The 19,986-nt window shown below is 38.9% G+C and overlaps 1 protein-coding gene across 1 annotated transcript in view; it reads left to right on the plus strand.

Annotated features, from left to right (window-relative positions):
- Positions 1 to 3,433, plus strand: part of CST8 (cystatin 8) — a 10,739-nt gene extending 7,306 nt beyond the window's left edge. Inside the window, exon 3 of the mRNA XM_006911460.1 lies at positions 3,350 to 3,433. Within this exon, the coding sequence (XP_006911522.1) occupies positions 3,350 to 3,433 (84 nt within the window). The remainder of the gene's footprint in view (positions 1 to 3,349) is intronic.
- The last annotated feature ends 16,553 nt before the right edge of the window (positions 3,434 to 19,986 follow it).

Below are 19,986 nucleotides of genomic sequence, written 5' to 3' on the forward strand. Positions count from 1 at the left end.
GTTTTCTTTGATTTTTTGGAAGAGTTTGAGGAGAATAGGTATTAAATCTACTTTGAATGTTTGGTAGAATGCACTGGTGAAGCCATCTGTTCCTGGACTTACTTTTTGGTAGGTTTTTGATGATTGTTTCAATTTCCATACTGCTGATCGGTCTATTTAGATTTTCCAGATCTTCTTGATTCAGTCTAGGAAGGTTGTATTTTTCTAAGTACTGGTCCATTTCTTCTATGTTATTAAATTTGATATTCTATACCTTTTCATAGTATTCTTGTATGATCCTTTGTATTTCTGCCATGTCTGTTGTGTTTTTCTCACTTTCATCCTTGATTTTGTTTATTTGTATCCTTTCTCTTTTTCCTTTAGTGTGTCTAGCCAGGGGTTTGTGAATTTTATTAACCTTCTCAAAGAACCAGCTTTTTGTTGCATTTATTATTTCGATTGTTTTTGTTTGTTTTCAATTTCATTTATTTTTGCTCTAAAATTGATGATTTCTTTTTTCTGCTGACTTTAGGCTTCCTTTGTTCTTCTTTTCTAGTTTTTTAGGATGAAGCGTTAACTTATTTATTTGGTTTCGTTCTTCTTTTTGGAGATAGGCCTGTAATGATATGAACTTTCCTCTGATGACTACTTTTGCCATGTCTCAAAAGTTTTGCTATGTTGTACTATCATTATCATTTGTTTCTATGTATGTCTTGATCTTTCTTTTTATTTCTTCCCTGATCCAGTTATTCTTCAGTAGCATGTTGTTTAATCTCCATGTATTTGTGGTTCTTCCTGATTTTTTTTTTGCAGTTGATCTCTAGTAAAAAGCATTATGAGCAGAGGATATGGTTGGTATGATTTCAACCCTCTTATATTTGTTGAGACTATCTCTGTATCCCAGTATGTGGTCGATTTTTGAGAATGTTCCATGTGCACTAGAGAAGAATGTTAAAGCAACTGTTTGGGTTGGAAGGCTCTGTAAATGTCAATTATGTCCAGTTGGCCTAATATGTCATTTCTGGATTTATTTCCTAATTGATTTTTTGTTGGACAATCTGTCCACATCCGACAGTGGGTTATTTAGGTCCCCTACTATGATAGTGTTTCAGTCTGTTTCTCTCTTTAGCCCTGTTAGTATTTGCTTTATTTATTTTGGGGCTCCCTTTTGGGAGCATAGATATTAATAAGTGTTATGTCTTCTTGTTGCATAATTCCCTTTATCATTATGAAGTTTCCCTCAGTATCTTTCTTTACCTTTTTTATTTTGAATTCTATTTTGTCTGATATTAGTTTTGCTACTCTCACTTTTCTCTGAATGCCATTTGCTTGATATATCATTTTCTGCCCTTTCACTTTGAGTCCGTATTTGTCTTTGGAGCTGAGATGTGTTTCCTGGAGACAGCATATGGTTGGCTTTTGCGGGTTTTACCTCTGGTTCTTGTTTTATGTTATATACTTCAATTCTGAATCTTCTGTATGTGGTTACCATTACGGATATGTAAAGGATAGTTATATATATACAGTCGTTCATTTTCTTCTGCGTGTGCCTTATCTCCACTCCCCTTTGTGAATTTGGATCTTTGAATCCTTCCTTTTTCAGTCACTGTTGTCTCAATCTGTCCCTATGTATGCTCAACGTTCATTACTATCTTGCTATTGCCATTCTCTTTCTTATTATTTAAGCTTATAATGCCCTGTTCTTAGTAACGGTTGTATTCCTCTGCTTCAGATTCCCCTGGGGCTCTGTGGTGAAGAGTCTCAGAGGGTAAAGAGGATCTCTTGGTTGGGAGTTTAGGGCTGTGACTCAGCCTCAGTTTTGCAACCCTGGCCAGTAAATATCAACTGTTGTTTCTCTGCAGTCCCGTCCCACTTTTGTATTTTCTGCTCTGATGACTGGGCCCTGCCGCCGGCTGTGTGAAACTCACAGTACTCCTAGGCAGGACTGTTCAGGGAAGTCTCTGCACCTTCTCCCTTCCTCCTCCTCCTGCAGGGAGCTCTAGAGGTTGGGAGAGGCAGCTTCTTTATTTCTCCCAGTCCACCACTTGACACTCGGGGTTCTGAGCTGTGGTAGCTCTTATGCACAGATCCCATGCTCAGATGTTCTGGTGTGCAGATTTGGTGGTTTTTTGTTGAGTTTTAGATGTTCAGCTTATTGTTGTTTCAAAGGGAGAGATGTGAGGACGTCTCTCACTCCTCCATGTTTCCCAGAATCTGTTCATATTTTTTAAAAGGATTTTTATTCTGTTTACTAGGACAAACATTTAAGCAGTCTTAGTGCCATTCTCTGGTGATGCTGCTGTTATAGGCCTTGGGACCTACAGTTTAGGTTATAATTTGGTTTCAGGAGTTTTCCGGTCTGGTATAATAAAAATGAGGGCTTTTCATCCTTTTCTGTGTTCTGGATCAGTTTAAAAACCAAGAGAGTTTTTGATTCCCAAGGTTTAATGTAGTTTTCCTATAAAGCCATCTTGATTTGGTATTTTTCTGTGGGTTCGTGGGGAAAGGAGTTTTCCATAGTCGCCCTTTGCATATGTCCAATACTCAACAGAGAACAAACTTCTTTCTCTCTGACTCCATTTGCCTCATAGCTCCTGGTAGTACCTCTACATTTCCAGTCAATTATTTAAGATGCCTTTTGCTGTTTTATCAGGGCTGCCATATGCCTATCTATTTATCAATTCATCCATTCATCCATCCGTCTATCTGTCCATCCATCCGTCCATCCATCCATCCATCCATCTATATTTATCCATCTATCCATTCATTCATGTATCCCTCAACCCATTTATTCATCCATCCACCTATCCATCCCTCTATTTACCCTGTCAATAATTCATACACCCATTCATTCATCTTTCACACACATATAGAATATTTCATTTGTTATTTCTATGGTATTTTGAAAGGGAGAGAAGGGCTTTTTGAAATGAAAAATATATTAGGTCCTAGAATTGTATAAATTGCTCTTGTCCTGACTTATTTGCTATTAAAACAAAAGGCATTATTTATTAATATAACATGCTTTAGTTTATATCTGACATAGCATTGCTTTAATTACATTGTAGAAAAAATTAAAGAGAATTAAAAGTAAAGTGAAGATTACATTTGATCTCCCATCCAAATATGATGATTGTTAGTATTTGCTATCTATCATTGGTTGGTATGAGAACAGAGACTCCTCCAGAGTCATCAGCAGTTGCTGATGGCTGTAGGGGTCTGTGGCATCCAGCTAGCAGGTTCCTTGGAACATTTTTTGATGGGTAATGATCATCTTCTAGGATATTCGCTGACGCCTAGCAACAGTACAATTTTTTTTTTCTTCTTTGGGCACATAATTGATTTTTGTTGTGGTGATGGTCTTTTTCAGAGAGTAACATGCCGCTTTTTGGTTGGAGCACTCCCCTGGAACGGCGATTTCACTGTGATGAAGAAGCAGTGTGCAGACATCTAGGGGGTTCTGGAGCATGCCCCCACTGTCTCTGCCTTTCTATGTGAAAAGAGCAGTTACCACCTTACTTTCCTCATGCATGTCTCTCTGCCTGCTCTTTTGTTTTCTGGTTTCATATTAGGTGGTGACAAGAGATGGCCATATCCAATTCCTCCTTGGCACAAGGGGCCTTTGGCCAGCCTGACTCCTACCACCAGGAATAAGTTTGTCACTGAATACAAAGGATGGAGTGAAGTCTAATTTCATTCCCCACTGCAAATCTGATGAGGAATCTCTTTTTGATTGGATAACAACCCCTTATAGAGATCTGAACCCAGTGGGTACTATCTCAACAAGTTCCTTCTAGAAGCTTCATTTGGCCTGGTGCTCCTTTCTCTCTGAATGTCCTGAGAGGAAAGGTTACTTGGACTGGGAGACATCCTGGCAGAAATAGCAGTTCTTCCTTGTAGGGTCTTTGGGAATTGGGGGAATTTGTGTTTCTTCTTATGTAAAGATAAAGAAGTTCTGGAGATTAGTTGTACAACAATGTGAATATACTTAAGACTACTAAATTGTACACTTAAAAATGGTTAAGTTGGTAAATTTTATATGCATTCACCACAATTAAAATAAATTGATATATCTTTTTAAAATGTGGTATTGGGTACAATTCAAGAGGTCAACTGTATTTTAAATGTGCAAGAGTTAGGTTTTTTTTCACAGGGCCTGAAGGGTGGTGGGGATTTTAGTATTTCTGCATCAGACTGATAAAGTTATGAAACTCAAAGGCCATTTATTTTTGTCTCTGGTTCCTCTGATATAGCCAACTGATGTTTCATAGTTAGGGACACCATGCCACTTGGGGTAGCAGGGGACAAGTGTCATTCACTTTGCAAAGCTCTTGCTTTTTCCCTGGCTGTCTCTGCTCTCCTCTCGTCAGCCCTCTCTGATTCTTTCTTCCTTCTTTCAAGATTCTCTCCTAACTAAGTGTATAGAGCATAAAGAAATAAGGACTTTTTAGACTTTACAAAATGGTTTCCATGAACCCATGACAGTAATGTCAACTTGCACATAATGGGAACATCCTTAGGGTATAACCAGACCACTCAAAATCACAGATGTCAGCTCTCATCTGTAGGAGCTGATAAGCATAAGGATCCCACTTTGTAATGTCCATTTAAGCTGCATGCCTTAGACAGATGATTCTCAAGCCTAACCTGAGAGCATCACGGATGGGTGCACTGAGAGCCGAAGACTCTGACGACCTGGCCTGTCGTAGCCACTGACTTGGGACAACATGCAGCTCTCCACACCACCAGTCAACAGAGCTCACTTGGGAGATGCTAGGACTTTTATCCCTTTGCTCCGTTTTGTAAGACTCTGTACTTCCCCTCTCTCTGTGTTGTGTGTTAACATTATTCGTTTATCTGGGATGGTTCCACACAATAAACATGGCATTGTGGAAAGAAACAAATGCATTCAAGGGTATTCAGTAGCCGTTTTTCTTGCTCACAACACTAAGGGACCAGAATTTGGATCTGAAACAGATTTTTACATTACTTGGACCTAATACACTTATCTTGATTAAAAACTATTCTTTCCTGTGGGCCAGATGGGCTCCATCAAAAGTTGACCTCCTACCCCCTGCCCTAGACACATTGACGGAATGCCCCACTATGAGCAAGAGACCCACAACCTAGCCTTTGAGGAGCTTGCGGGACCTGGGTTAGCTTACAGCTCTGTGGGTTTTTGCTGTTCGTGGGACAGTGTAAGGTATGTGTTAAGTGCCTTAGGAAAGATTGTGTTTTTGGATTAACATCTTGGAACTGTCCTTCCTTGTGGGTAGTTGAGTGGGAACCACAAGGAATCAGATTCTAGAGCAGGTAGGCATCAAATAGTGTGAGACCAGCCTGGACGTGCTGGGGGTGGGGGTGACTGCCTGCTGGTGTTTCTTACATGGGCCCAGAGACATGCCATGTATATGTGCTTATGTGAAGGGGTTTATTTTTAAGTATATTTAAACTTATATTAAAATTTTATTTCATTTAACCTTATCCTCTTATAACATGTTTCTCCAAATCTCTTTCATTTATTTCTGTCTAAACATGAAATAAAATTAAAGGTAAGCCTCACTTTCCCATTGCTGAATTTCATGTTCTTTTTGCTAAGATGTTACTGGAGCCCTCTCTCTCTCTCTCTCTCTCTCTCTCTCTCTCTCTCTCTCTCTCTCTCTCTCACACACACACACACACACACACACATACACACACACACACTCACTTTCTTTGTAGAAGAGAAAAGAGAAGAGCCCCCTCCCCCCACCAAGATAGGACCTACAGCTTCCACTAGGTGCTATTGAAACCCTACCTGTGAGCCCTAGACCCCAAGCACTGTCTGTCTCAATCTGGGACATAGGATCACTGGGGCCATGGGAGGCCACAGAGGTAAAGGTGGAGCGTTAGGTGAGGGATGAAGAATCCTTTCCTAGAAAACCTATTTTAAGATATCAAAAAATAAAAAAAAATAAAATAAAATAGCACTGAATGACACATAATCCAAATACTATAGAAATGATAAAAATCACAAATAGAATGGGAAGATTGAGATATCTTTGTCAGAAGTTGATAGATCCAATAGGAAAAAAAGTTAAATAACTATATGAGGTGAATGAAATACAGAAAGCATCTCGTTTCTGGAGTACCTGCAGGTGAAGATTTGGCTCTACTCCATGAGATGGTGAAATCATCAGGGGAAGAGGGAAAGGACAGAGCGAGAAGCCCAAGACTGTGGCTAGGAGGAATGCCAGCAGGATTGCTGAGATAGCATGGAGGATACCTCTTCTGGTTGAGGGATGGGAACATGGACCATCAGCTGACCATGGGTCCTTTGCCTTCCCATGTTGGTTTTCCTTGGTAAATGGCACTTCTATAAATTCTTCTCAAATCTCCTGTGGAATGTCCTGGTAGGATCTAGACTGAGACAGACAACTGAATATGGCATGTTCAAAACAACTTCTGGTCTCCCTCCCTAGCATCTTCTGTCTCAGCCAGTGACAAGTGCTACTGTCACAGTTATTGTCACAAAACTAAAACTCCTCTTCTCAAATAATTAAAAGGCCATTTGAGCATAACTGATACCATTTTTGTTTTTATTTAGTGCATTTTCTTCTCCTTCAAAATTAGTTGTTTTCTGTGGACCAAAGCGAATTGACAAAAGTCCATTTTTTTTGTCCCTGTTCACCAGCTTTATTCTGGACATCTTGGGGCCAGGTCAACTGGCTGATATCAGCTTCATTTAGGGCCACTAAGAGGCTCTTCAGTTCTTTCCCAAGGAATCAGTTCTTTCTTGTAGATCAATTGGTGTAGATCATCGGGAAGGAGAGGCAACTTTCTGACCAGGCCCCTCTGCTGACCTGGTGTGACATTGCTGGTGATAGAGACCAGACAGTGCATTTTGTGCTCCCACCCCTGCCCAGAGCCATTTTATTCTCTCACCATGAGACCCTCCTCTGCTCTATACTATGACCTAGCCACACAGGAAGCATCCCCATTCAGAGTCTGGAACCCATGACAGAGACTTTTCACAAAAACCATTGTTCTTGCCTTCTGTCGGTGCCACTGCCCAGGGACTGACAGCCTCTTGACTTTTTGGCGGCATTCCCAGAAGCCCAGCCTGGACCTTGGAAGGATGAGAGCCCTAGGATGCCACAGGAAACAGAGGACAGAGGGACATGGGGCAATGGAGCCATGAACAAAGAAGCTGCATGGTCTGGGTTGCCGCCTTTGACTGTGAGGCCAGGCTCAGTGGTGGAAGGTGGTGGGTGGGTAGAGAAACGTTCTCTCCCCGATAATGTTTTATCATCTTTGCAGGCAGGTAGTTCCTGGCTACCTGTTGACCAATCCCAGTTAATAGCTTTCCTTCTCAGGCTTGACTATGTTTGAGCACAAGAAGGAAAATGAGTCTCAGAGTTTTGACTGGGCCATGGGAAGTGAGGTTAGAAGCTGCAGTCACCTCATGGACACCAGCATCTCTGAGCCTCAGGCTGCTGACACCTGCAAGCACAGGGGTACAGCCACAGCCAGCTTAGAAGAAGACAGGAATTCTTGTCCCAACTCTGCCATTTTCTAGTTTTAAGGCCTTCACCATATAATTCAGCCCTCAGTCAACTCATCTTTCATTTGGGAGAACAACATGCTTGCCTATATCAGTGGTAGTTGCTGACAATCAGAGCAGGAGTTGGAAGTAGAAGTGCTGGGTCAGTTTCAATGCACTTCACATGGGGAAGGGTGACTGTTCTCTGTCTCAGCTATGGACCTGTTAGAACATTTACATTTGTGAATCACTAGTAGAGTCAGGCTAGGACAGTGGCCTTGGAGACAGATAGTAGAAGTGGCAAGATCTGAGTCTTTGCCTCTGCTGCCTCCTCTCATTTGCTCACTGTAGTCCTTATCCCACCAAGGAGCTTAAAAATGTTAGTTCTGAAGTCACTTTTATTTCTGAGCTGACACAGAGTTTGATTGTTGCAACTTTGAAGTAGGCCAGGGACAAAACAGACTGCAATACTCTTGCCCAAAAAACAGAAGGTTCTTGAACTGTATGATAAGGAGGATTTGAGCTTGGGAGCTCTCCAGCTTTTATCTAGACACAAGGTCACGTCTGCAGCATGCATCCTCCCATCCACTTGAACAGGAGTATGAATCTGTAGGCCACTCTCAGATTGTGGGATGGTAGTAACCTCGTCCCTTGCCCCAACCACCCCCACCTTGCACACTGCAGACATGCTCCTGGAGCTGTCTGACACAGAGGGGCACACCCCGAGATGTACACATGTGCAGGTGTTCAGCTTGCTCTTCTTCCAGAAACTTGTCTGTCCCTCCTTGCTTAGAACTCAGGGCCTATACCTGGCCTCACAATGCACACACAAGGAAGCTCATTAGAAGCCCCTTCTGCAATCACTCACTCAGCTTCATCTTGCCAGTGGAAAAAGAGCAGGACTGTGGGACTGTGCCCATTGTCAACATGGGAAACTTGACCAGTGGTGAAACTAGCTTCAATTTGCTGAGTGTTACAGCAAACTTTACCTGCAAGAGAAGGCCCTGACCTAAGTTGCAGATCAGAGAATTACTTAAAAGTCCTGGGGATCAGACCTCTACACTCCCTCCTCATAAAAAAGATTTGTGATAAAATAAGAGTAATTTCTGCAGGAAGTTTCCAAATTCAGCCACCCCTTGAGTGAGACTCAGAGGCAGTGCTTAAAGGATTTAGGGGCACTGACCCCTTGCACAGTCAAAAATCTGCATATAACTTTTGACTCCCCAAAACTTAAAAACTAAAAATCTACTGTTAACTGGAAGCCTTACCAATTACATAAAGCCGATTAAACACATTGTGTATGCTATATGTATATATACTATATTCTTATAATAAAGTAAGTTAGAGAAAATATTATTAAGAAAATCATGAAAAAGAGGAATACATTGGCAGTATTGTACTGTATTTATCAATACCATGCCTTTATATCATCTATTTTAGTTTATGCAGTTTGTGTGTGAGTTATTTTCAAATTGTTGATTGAAAAATATTCATGTATCACTGTACCCATGCAGTTCAAACTCATGTTGTTCGAGGGTCAACTGTACCATGAACTACTTTCACACATTTGACAATTTAGATGAAATAAACTAATTCCTCAAAATATACAAACACCACTACTAAATCAATACGAAATAGATAACTTGCATAACCCTTTAACTATTATGGAATTGAACTTATAATTCAAAAAATCCTCTCCAGGCTCAGATGGTTTCACTGCAGAATTTTACCAAAAATTTATAATCTCTTCCAGAATATAGAAGAGGAGGAAATATTTCCAATTCATTGTAAGCTAGTATTACTTTGATAACAAAACCAGACAAAGATAGTACAAAAGAATAAAACTATACTATCTCTCATGAATATAGATAAAATATTAACAAATAGAATTTAGCAATATATATAAATAATATACCATTGTCATGTGGGGTTTATTCTAGTGATGCAAGGCTGATTAAATATTTTAAAATCAATCAATGCAATTCACCATATTAATAGGATAAAGAAGAAAAATTACATGATATCAACTGATGCAAAATAGATTTGGCAAAATTCAACACTCATTTATGGTAGACGCAGAAAAACATGATAAAGAACTTTCTTTACTTGATCTAGAACATCTACAAAACAAAACAAAACAAAACAAAATGTGCATCTAATAGTATGCTTAATGGTGAAAGATTGAATGTTATCCCTTCCCCTAAAAATCAAGAACAAAGCAAGGACATTCAGTCTCACCACTCTTATTCAAGATACTTCTGGAAGTTCTAGCCAGTGCAGAAAGGTAAGAAAAGGAAATAAAAAAGCATACAGATTTGTAAGGATGAATAAAGCTACTCCTATTTACAGATATCATTTTCTATGTAAAAAAAAATCCCAAGGCATCTACAAAAAAATTCCTAAACTAAGTGAGTTTAGCAAAGTTGCAGAATACAAGACAAATATATAAATACAGCAATTGTATTTCTAAATACTTAGCAATAAACATGAATAGTGATGTTAAAAATACAATACCATCAACAATTTCTCAAAAAATGCAATTCTGTAAAACTAACAAAACATGGACAGAATTTGTATGTTGAAAATTATACAAGTTGATGAAAGAAATAAAAGTAGATATTAATAAATGGAAAGATATGTTCATAGATTGGGAGACTAGAGATAGCAAAGATGTCAATTTTTCCCAGATTTAACAGTTCCTATCAAAATCACAGCAAAATGTTTGTAGATTTATACAAGATTATTCTAAAATGTACATAGAAAGACAAAGGAATTAGAATAAGTAAAGTTATTTTAAAGAAGGAGACTAAAGTGAGAAGAATTAGACTATCCTGGTCCAAGACTTATCATATAGCTACAGCAATCAAGGCTGTGTAGTATTGATGTAGGGATAGACACACAGATCAATGGAACAGAACAGAGAAACTGGAAATAAACCCACACATACATGCCCAACTGATTTTCAACAAAGGTATAAAGCAATTCAATGGAAGAAGGAGAGCCTTTTCAACAAATGGTGGTGAAGCAATTGGACATGTATAGGCAGAAAAATTAACATTAACCTAAGTTTCACATTTTCTACAAAGGCTAACTCAAAATGATCACAGACTTATGTGTAAAACATATAGTAGTAAAACTGTTAGAATGAACACATAGTAGAAAAGCTTTGAGATCTAGAGTTAGTTCTTAGAGGTGACCTCAAGGCCTAATTCATAACAGAAAAAAATTGATAAAGTGGATTAAATTAAAATTAAAAAAAGTTTTAATCTGCAAAAGACTCGGTCATAAGAGGACAAAAAAAAAAGCTATAGAGTGAGAGGAAATGTTTGTGAACCACATGTCTGACATATCTAGAATAGATAGAGGACTCTCAAACTGAACAATAAATAATCTAATTAGAAAACAGATAAAAGTTATGAAGAGATATTTCACCAAAAAGGATGTATAGATGGCAAATAAGAACATGCAAAGATATTCAACATCATTAGACATTAGGAAAATTGTGATTAAAACCACAATAAGACATTACTACGTACTTATCAGATTAGCTGGGAAAAAAATCGTGACACCATCAAATGCTGGTGAAGAGGCTGAAAAACTGGGTCATCCAAACATTGCTTGTGGGAAGGAAAAACTACAGAGCCACTCTGAAAAAGAGTTTGGCAATTTCTTTAAAAACAAGATATGCAATTACTATATGACCCAACAATTTCACTCCTGGCATTAATCCCAGAAAATGAAGACTTATATCTACAAAGAACTGAATATGAATGTTTATGGCAGCTTCACTAATAATAGTTAAAAAGTGGAAAAAAATTTAGACATTTCTCAACTAGTGGTATACATCCATACCATGAATACTATCGAACAATAAAAAGAAGTGAACTATTGATACAGGAAACTGCATGGAGGAATCCCCAGAGAATTTTGATCAGTGAAAAAAGCCACCCCTGCATTTATATAACATTTATATAACATTCTTAAAATTACTGTAGAGAGGAAGCAAGATAATTAAAATATTAAATCAAGTTGCATTCAGAGACTGCAATATGCTGATCAGCTCAGCAACCAGGCCAGGAGGATACCATCAGAACAAAGGAAGATTTCTACTGGGATTGCTAACAATTCACTTCCCCACACCTGTGGAAGGAGAAACAGTATTTAAGTGGCTGCTCTATACAAATAAAATTGTTCATTCCCTGTGGCTAAAACCATGGGGGAACCTATGGATTAAGGGCTGAGAACTGCCAGCAGGCCTTTCACACTACTCACTGTTCCCCTTCCCCTTCCTCACTGTATGTCCATATCAAAGGAAATGGGTAAACAAAGTCTTTAAACTATAACTCAAAGGAACTAAAGAATGATATATAAACAATTCCCTGAACACTCTGGGTCCCTTTCACTCTCTGCCTCTGAGAGGAGACCACATTCTGTCTGTGGAGTGTTACCCCTTTTTAAATAAACTTTCCTTTTGACTCTAACTTAAGCATGTGTGTTGAATTCTTTCTACACTCTCCTTCAAAGGACTCTCTTTTTCTCTGAGTGCAGGGCTTGGTCTCTTCCCTGGAGGGGAAATTTACCCTGTTCTGCATCAAAATGACAAATTATAGAAATGGAGAACAGGTCAGTGATTTCCAGGGATTCAGGAGAGGGTGAAAGCATGAAAAAGTGGCTCTAAAGGGCAACAGGAGGGATTCTTGTGGTGGGAGGGAAAGTTCTGTATTTTGATTTCACCACTGTCAATATTCTGATTGTGATATCAGACTATAGTTTTGCAAGATGTTACCAACGGAAAAAACTGGATAAAGCATAAACAGAATCTGTGCATTATTTCTTCCAGAGCATATGAATTTAGAGTTATCTCAAAATAAAAAGTTTAATTTTAAAAAGTTAAAAAAAAATCCTGGGAACTTTGGAAGTTACCACTCCATTCTAACAACAAGCAAAAAATTGAATAGACTAGCAAATCAACAATTCTTCATGGACTCATAGAGATGGGAAGCTACAGGGCTAACTGCTGTTCTCAAAATTGAAGAGAAGAAACGGAGTTTCAGTTTACCAGAACAGGGACTAACAGAAATCAGTGTAGGAACCAGAGCCTGGGTAGAAAAACCTGAACTTTAATTGATGAATTTCAGACAACTCTGAGTTAAAAACTCCAGAGGGCCTAGTCATGGAGAGCAGAGCACAATATTGTGAAATTTACCACTAGCAGTGTCAGCCAGATTTCCACAGGAGGAGGGGAAAAAAACCATTTTAAAATATGCCAGAGCATTCTGTTCTTCTTGACGAAGCCTGTCTTCAAGGGTAGATAGTTAACCAGAGCCTAACATACTGGGGTATAATCAGAGCCTAACTGACCTGGGGAAGGGAAATACCCAACTCTGTCTGTAGCCACCCTGTCCTACCTAAGGAGGGAAGGGGGCAAAAACCAGAAACACTTGTGAAGTTCACAGTCCAGAGGCACAGGCTCAATGGAAGACTGAAACCTAATCACAAGACCATAGAAAACTTCCCCTGTCCCATACTTCACCACCATATCACTAAAGGCCTATTTACCACAGTTCGTTTTACCTGGCACATCATATTCTGCTATCAAAAAAAAAAATTACACTTTTAAGCCACGCTTCTCTTGCTCATACCCGCTTCCACATCTGAAAGTGTACTTTCCCTTCTAATAAAGCCTTTTCTTTTCTGCTGGAAAAAAAAAAAAAAGAAAAAGAAAAAGAAAAATTACAGAGTGATGTCTCCAAGATGGCAGCAGGAGACCCTGCAACCATCCTCCCACAAATATCAACAGTAAAACGGCTATCATAACAAAAAAAGCTCTGGGAGAGCTCCGAGTCCACTTAAGAAACTTCAGCAGAATGAAAAACCGGACAGTAACCACACAAAAAGGGAAGAAAGACTACTTCATTTTATGCATCATTCGACCCTCCACTGCTCAGTCCTGTATTGTTTAGCACTGAGGGAACTCCCCAGCTAGAAAAAGTTTCCATTTTGAGAAATAACAGTTTAAAAGACACAGTTAAATAAGAAGACATTACGGTCTCCTAAATATACAAGAAAATACTCAGTTCAAACCAGATGCAGCAGCTATTAAAGGGGCCAGCACCAGTTATGTTTAAATCAATATAATCACCACTAAAGTGTTGAAAATTCAAATTACTTATAAAAAGTAATAATGATTTCCACAAAACCTGTAAGATTTGCTTAGAATAATAGGTGAGCAGAATAAGTAAAACCTTTCTAAATTTTTGTTGTTTGGATAGAGGCTAGAGTGATTGACAAAATAGTGGTAAAACAGAGAGCATATAAAAAGTTATATTTCTTTCTTTTTGACTTAAAAGAACTCTTATTTATTATCATATAGTTCTGGAGGTCAGAAGTCTAAAATTGATTGGTAGGGCTGTACTCCTTGTGGAGGCTTTAGGGGAAAATCCATTTCTTTGTCTTTTCTATTTCTAGAGGCCACCTACAATCCTGCTCTGGACCTTTCCACATCTTCAAATTCAGCAAAATAACTTCCTCAAATCAATCTCTCTCACTCACCTCTTGCCTCCCTTTTTCCCTCAAAGACCTTTGAGTTTACAATGGACTTGCCTGAATAATCCAAGATGATCTCCCATTTCAAGATTCTCATAAGTTATATTTATTGATATATAAAACTAATGGAAAATAACTACCATGGAGAGCTTATAATTAAATTCACGATTAAAAGGAAAGAAAATAATTAGCTCTGTATAGATTAAAAATGTGTGGCTCAGTGCTCAGAAAAGTGTGAATGGATTAAATCCTCCCACTCTATGATGGATAATTTCACATGTGTTAAGGACCCAACATACAGCAATAATAATGTTTATAACTGTAAAACAAAATGAACAAGAAATAGTATATGTGACTAGGTAGATGAAAATCAGTCTCAGGAACTAGAAAGGATACTGGTCTGGAATGTTTTGAAAAATGCAATGAGTCAAAAAAATGGAAGAACTGGTATACACTGTATAAAAGAGGAGAAAAACCAATTTCTTTTTATTTGATTATTCATCTGGAGAATCCAAGAGAGTATGGTGAAAAGTGCACCCAGTCACTGGACCCACATGAAGTACCTGAGCAGGTGTGCTTGCCACCTTCCATATTGTAGAGCCCAGCCTGACCACCAGGGCTGGCCACACAGTATGACTCATAAACTATTTCTTGAAATCTAAATAAGGACACTACTTAATGCCATAAGTGGTGATTAGTTCTGAAGATGTAATAATTCTGAACCCAAATGCACCCCAAACTATATATATGCCTCAAAATAGAGCAAAATTGGACAGGTGGCACCAATGCCTTCCCAATGACAGTGAGTGTCTTTGCAGGCACCTGTCACAGTGCATGAGAGCCCATGCTCTCTCACCAGGAAGGCTAGTAGAGGAAGCACCCAGGTGAGCCTGCCATGATCCCAGGGTGGTTTGCAGGATGAGGACCTATCTCAGGATGCTCCAGCCAGATTGAGAATTAACTATGGGCTTAGGGGAAGAGGAGGTGGAGGAGGAAGAGCAAAGCCCAGCTTCCTGCACTTCAGCTAGGGGACAAGGAACATCCAAAGCCTTGGAATATATAGGAGATGTGTCAGTCCTTTGTCCTCTGTTTTCACCTGTGAGAGCTCATGGGCTTCACTGGACACCTCACCCTGCCTCAAAGCCAGCCTTTTGTTTCTACTTTCTCCCCATTTGGCTTGCATTTTTCCTCTCTCTTTCTCTTTTTCTCTCTTCTTTCATTCTCTTTTCTACCACTCTATGACCTCTCCACTGACCTTCATATGGGACAAGGTACATGCCAATCAGTAAGTCCATGTACAGAATCTTTGCTTCCTGGTTTGGGGAGTTTACTGAGTTATACACAATGCTCATATTCTCTCTCTCTCTCTCTCTCTCTCTCTCTCATGCTCTCTCTTCCTCTCTCTCTTTCTTGTCACTCCCACCCCAGACATCCACAATAAATTCTTTTACAGGACAGGGGGAGATGCAGCTTGTAACATTTGTATGCATGCTGACTGTTATTTTTCAAAAAAAAAAATCACATTTAAGCAAGAAATTGGGTATATGAAAAGAGGTATGCATGGAATTATTATGCTGCTGATAATAATAGCAAATGATGAAAATGACACATGTATTCAGAATAGGAGCTAGCCTAAATCAGTTATGGGACATTATTTAGCCACCACAGGTGGAAAGGTCCTGTTTATATGATGGGGAGCAAGGTAGGGGCAGATAATAGACCAATGATCAAATAAATAAGACTATTTCCAGTATTCATGAATGCCAATAGAATATAAATATGGGGTAGTGTGTTAGAAATTGACTGGCAAAGGGGGTAAGGTGAACACTACCTGAGACAGTTGTGTCTTTCAGGTAGCTGACACTCCTTTTGCCCCAAATTCAACTCTTCACATTTCCTACGCAAACTGGTTTTTACTCCATTCCCCACTTTAGCACATATGACTACTATTTGCTGATTAAACCACTTATTATCTGTGGTCACCTTTGACTATTGACTCCTTCTCCAGGCTTGGTTAGCTCAACCAGCTCATAGCATTGGGCATAACTTACTTTCCCCTCTGTTTTGCTTGTGGCCCAGCTCAGTCACCTTCTCACAATTGCACTATTCTAATAGCCTTTTAACTGAGCACCCAGCCTCCACCACTATTGAGATACTTCAGTTCATAATCTGCCATCATACAGACAATTATATTTCTTAAAGTTAGAAATCTCACGATGCCAGTTATATAGATCTTCATGTTTAAGCAATTATGTTTTATGTTTTATTTTTTTTATTTTCAACTTTTTGGGTCATCCATTGGGCGAAGTATGATTGTGAGAGGAGGAACAAATGAGAATATGGGTAACAGATAGTGGGGCATGAGGATAAAGGTGGTGATAGAAAAGGCAGGGCTGCCAACATTCTTTTCCTACAGTTCAAAATGAACTCCTAGGAGTTAATGAATAAGAAATAGATGTTTACTTATATTTGTAAAACTTATAAAAATAATTCGTAAAATATCTATCTAACTATCTATCATCTATCTACCTACCTACATACCTACACACCTACCTACTTACCTACCTATCCATCCATCCATCCATCCATCCATCCATCCATCCATCCATCCATCCATCCATCCACTCACCCATCCCTCAAAACAGAGAGAAGAGGGAGGATAAAGAGCTAACATGTGAACTAAATCCTCATCTTTTATATCAAAGGCTCATGATATCTTCCATGAGTCTTGAAGAATGGAACCAAGAGGAAAAGGGTGGGGATAGGCACTTGTTTTTCATCATCTTAAGGTCTTCTTCACATTTGATTTTTACTATGGAACTTTCAAAGTTTAATAAAAATAATTCTATTTACTAAGAGATAGAGCATTGCAGAAATAATTAACTTAAATAATTAACTTAGAAAATGACATTGTTGTGTAATCTCAGGCACAGCCTGTGAACGGTTCAAAAACTCCAGATTTTCTTTTATTTGAGCTTAACGAATCATTATCTTTTCTTAAGAAATCCAGATCTTTCTCTGCTTAGTGTTTTACACTTTCTTATAGCATTTATATAGAGCAGATAGTTTTCCATGGCAGCACATGTTCATATTTTGGTTGATTTTTAAAATCTCATTTCATAGATATTATATATTTTATTTAATAGTCTATTTTGATACACATTTGGGCTAATTTTCCTTTTTGTTTTTTACTATTAGAAACTGTGTTGCAGTAAGTATTTCTTCAGGCAATTTTGTTCACATAGGCAAATGTTTCTGTGGGATACAATCTTAGATGTGGAACATTGTGTTAAGGAATATGTAACTTTTAAATATTTAACAGGTTGCTAAACCACTATGAACAAAGACTGTTCGATTCCCCCTCTGCCAAAGCTAATGAAAGAGCCTTATCAAATAGGCATTGTCATTGTGTTTAATTTTTTTCCCCAATGTGTAAGATAATAGTAGCATTTTATTGTTGGGTTAATTAGAATTTTTATTGTTGAGGAATTAAGCATATTTTCACATGTGTATTAGAGACATTTGTAATTTTTTTCTGTGATGTGTGTTCATGTTTATAACTTTCATCCAGTTTCCTACTGTATTTTTGTCTCTTTATTAAAAAATAATTTGTAACAGCCCTTTGATATTATGGATATTCAATTTTTCTTTGTCACATTTGCCAAAATTTTACCACTTATCTCACTTCACACCCACTAGGATGGCTGTCATCAAAAAAGACATAATAGGCAGTGTTGTCAAAGAGGTAGAGAAATTGGAACACACACACTGCCGATGGGAATGTAAAATAGTTGTGTCCATTTTGGAAAACCATTTAGTAATTCCTCAAAAAGTTAAACATAGAATTACCATGTAACCCAATTATTCCACTTTAGGTATATGCTCAAAATAAAAACACCTGTCTACACAAAAGCTTGAACATAAGTGTTCACAGCAGTATTACATATAATAATAGCTAAAAAGTGGAAACAACACAAATGTCACCAGTTGATGAATGGATAAATGAAATATATTATACACACAATGGAATATTACTTGTCAATACATGCTAGAACATGGATGAACCTTGAAAATATGCTAAGTGAAAGAAACCAGACACTAAAAAGATAATATATAGTATGATTCCATTTATATGACATGTCCAGAGTAGGTAAATCTATAGAGAAAGAAAGTAGATTAGTGGTTGCCTAGGGCTAGAAGGGATGGGGAGACAGGAAGGGGGATGATAGCTAAAGAGCGTGGGGTGTCTTTTTGGGGTAATGAAAACATTCTAAAGTTGATTGTTGTTTTAGATGTAAAACTTTGTGAAAATACTAAAAGCCATTGAATTATACACTCAAATGGTTGAAATGTATGTTATGAGATTTATATTTTAATAAAGTTGTTTAAAAAACCACCCTACCCATGAATAATGAGCCCAGTCTTGTCCCAGCTACTCTCTGATCCCACCCCGAGACACCCTGATTTGAGAAGCACGTCGCTGTCACTTCCTGAAATCCTGATTCCCAGTCATGAGCAAAATGAAGTGCTTCTTATGTGTCAGTGCATCTGGAAAAATTAGTATCTGTGGTTGCTGAAGACCCAAAAGTAGATAGAGCATGCTTGGTGGGGAGAATGTTGAAGGAGAGCAGTGGGCCTTGCCAAGATGACAGAGGGCTCTCTCTCTTCCTCAATGGAGGTCTGAGGATGTGTCCAGGAGTCAGTTCTGATGGTTTCCCCTTCAGACCTGTGGGCCCACACTCAGCCCCTTTTACTTTTACCAGGACTACTATCCTCAGGAGAAGGATATGGGGTCACAAATGTGTGGGTTCCTGTCTGGACCTGTGGGATACACAGGGAAGGATGTGGTATCTCTCTGTTCTGTGTTGTGCAACTTCCCCTCGACAAGATGCCAGGTAGGAGGTAGATAAAGAGGCCCTTGGAGAGGGGCCTCACTACAGGCCAAACAACTGATGTGTGGCCAAAAAGGGAAATAGAGTCCTTTCAGGTATATTATTTACTCAAATTTTTGGCTCACTTTGAGCCAAGACAATTGAAGAAATTGTCTTTTCCCTTTTGGATATTAAAAATCATTTTCCTTTGAAAAAAATTTAGCCTCTTGCCAGATACCTTCCAGATAACTTATTCTGTGTTCTGCGTTCCCATTCATTTCTTGACTTTGTGGGGTGTGTGTGTGTGTGTGTGTGTGTGTGTGTGTGTGTGTGTGTGTGTGTGAGAGAGAGAGAGAGAGAGAGAGAGAGAGAGAGAGAGAGAGAGGGCAAATTTATTATTCTTTTTCATTTTGGCTTCTGTGTTTAATGTTTAGAAAGTGTGCCTCAGTTTGAGCGCATAGTTTTGTCTCAAACATTTGAAATTTTAGCCAGTTGGCTCTCAGGTCTTACAGGCCTGAGAATCTGACTTCACGTTTGGAATTTTCTTACATATCTCAAGTATGAGCCTCTTTGTATCAATCAGTGTTTTATCCTGGAAAGAGGAATATTATTTTCAAACCCCTGAGTTCTTGGGCACTTGCTTACTATCACCAAGCCAGGCCTTAAATACTGCTCCTCAGTGGAGCCTGGCTTGGGACTTGAGACTCACAAATGAGAAAAGGTTCTAGCAAAGAAGAGGTAAGCAGAATCAAGGATGCTTACCTGGGACAAGGTTAAAGATGGTGAAGACATGGCTAATAGGACAGTAGGATCTGCTCAGTTGTTCACCCACAGAGCTATATAATATGCCTGTGTGGCTGATGCCAGCTGAAGGCCTCTACTTGATGTTCCTAATGGCAGCTCCTGCCAGCTGTAGGCCCCCAGCTCCTTGGCTTAGGCACCACCAAGGACCTCTCCTCCCAGGGCCTCTCAGTCCCAAATTCCCTGAGCCTGGCTTTTTGGTACCAATTCCTACCTCTAAGATCATGAAGAAACATAACAGGACCCTAAAAAAAATGGCCATGGAGG

The sequence above is a fragment of the Pteropus alecto genome, unplaced genomic scaffold (genome assembly GCF_000325575.1).
Source record: "Pteropus alecto unplaced genomic scaffold, ASM32557v1 scaffold124, whole genome shotgun sequence".
NCBI lineage: Eukaryota > Metazoa > Chordata > Mammalia > Chiroptera > Pteropodidae > Pteropus > Pteropus alecto.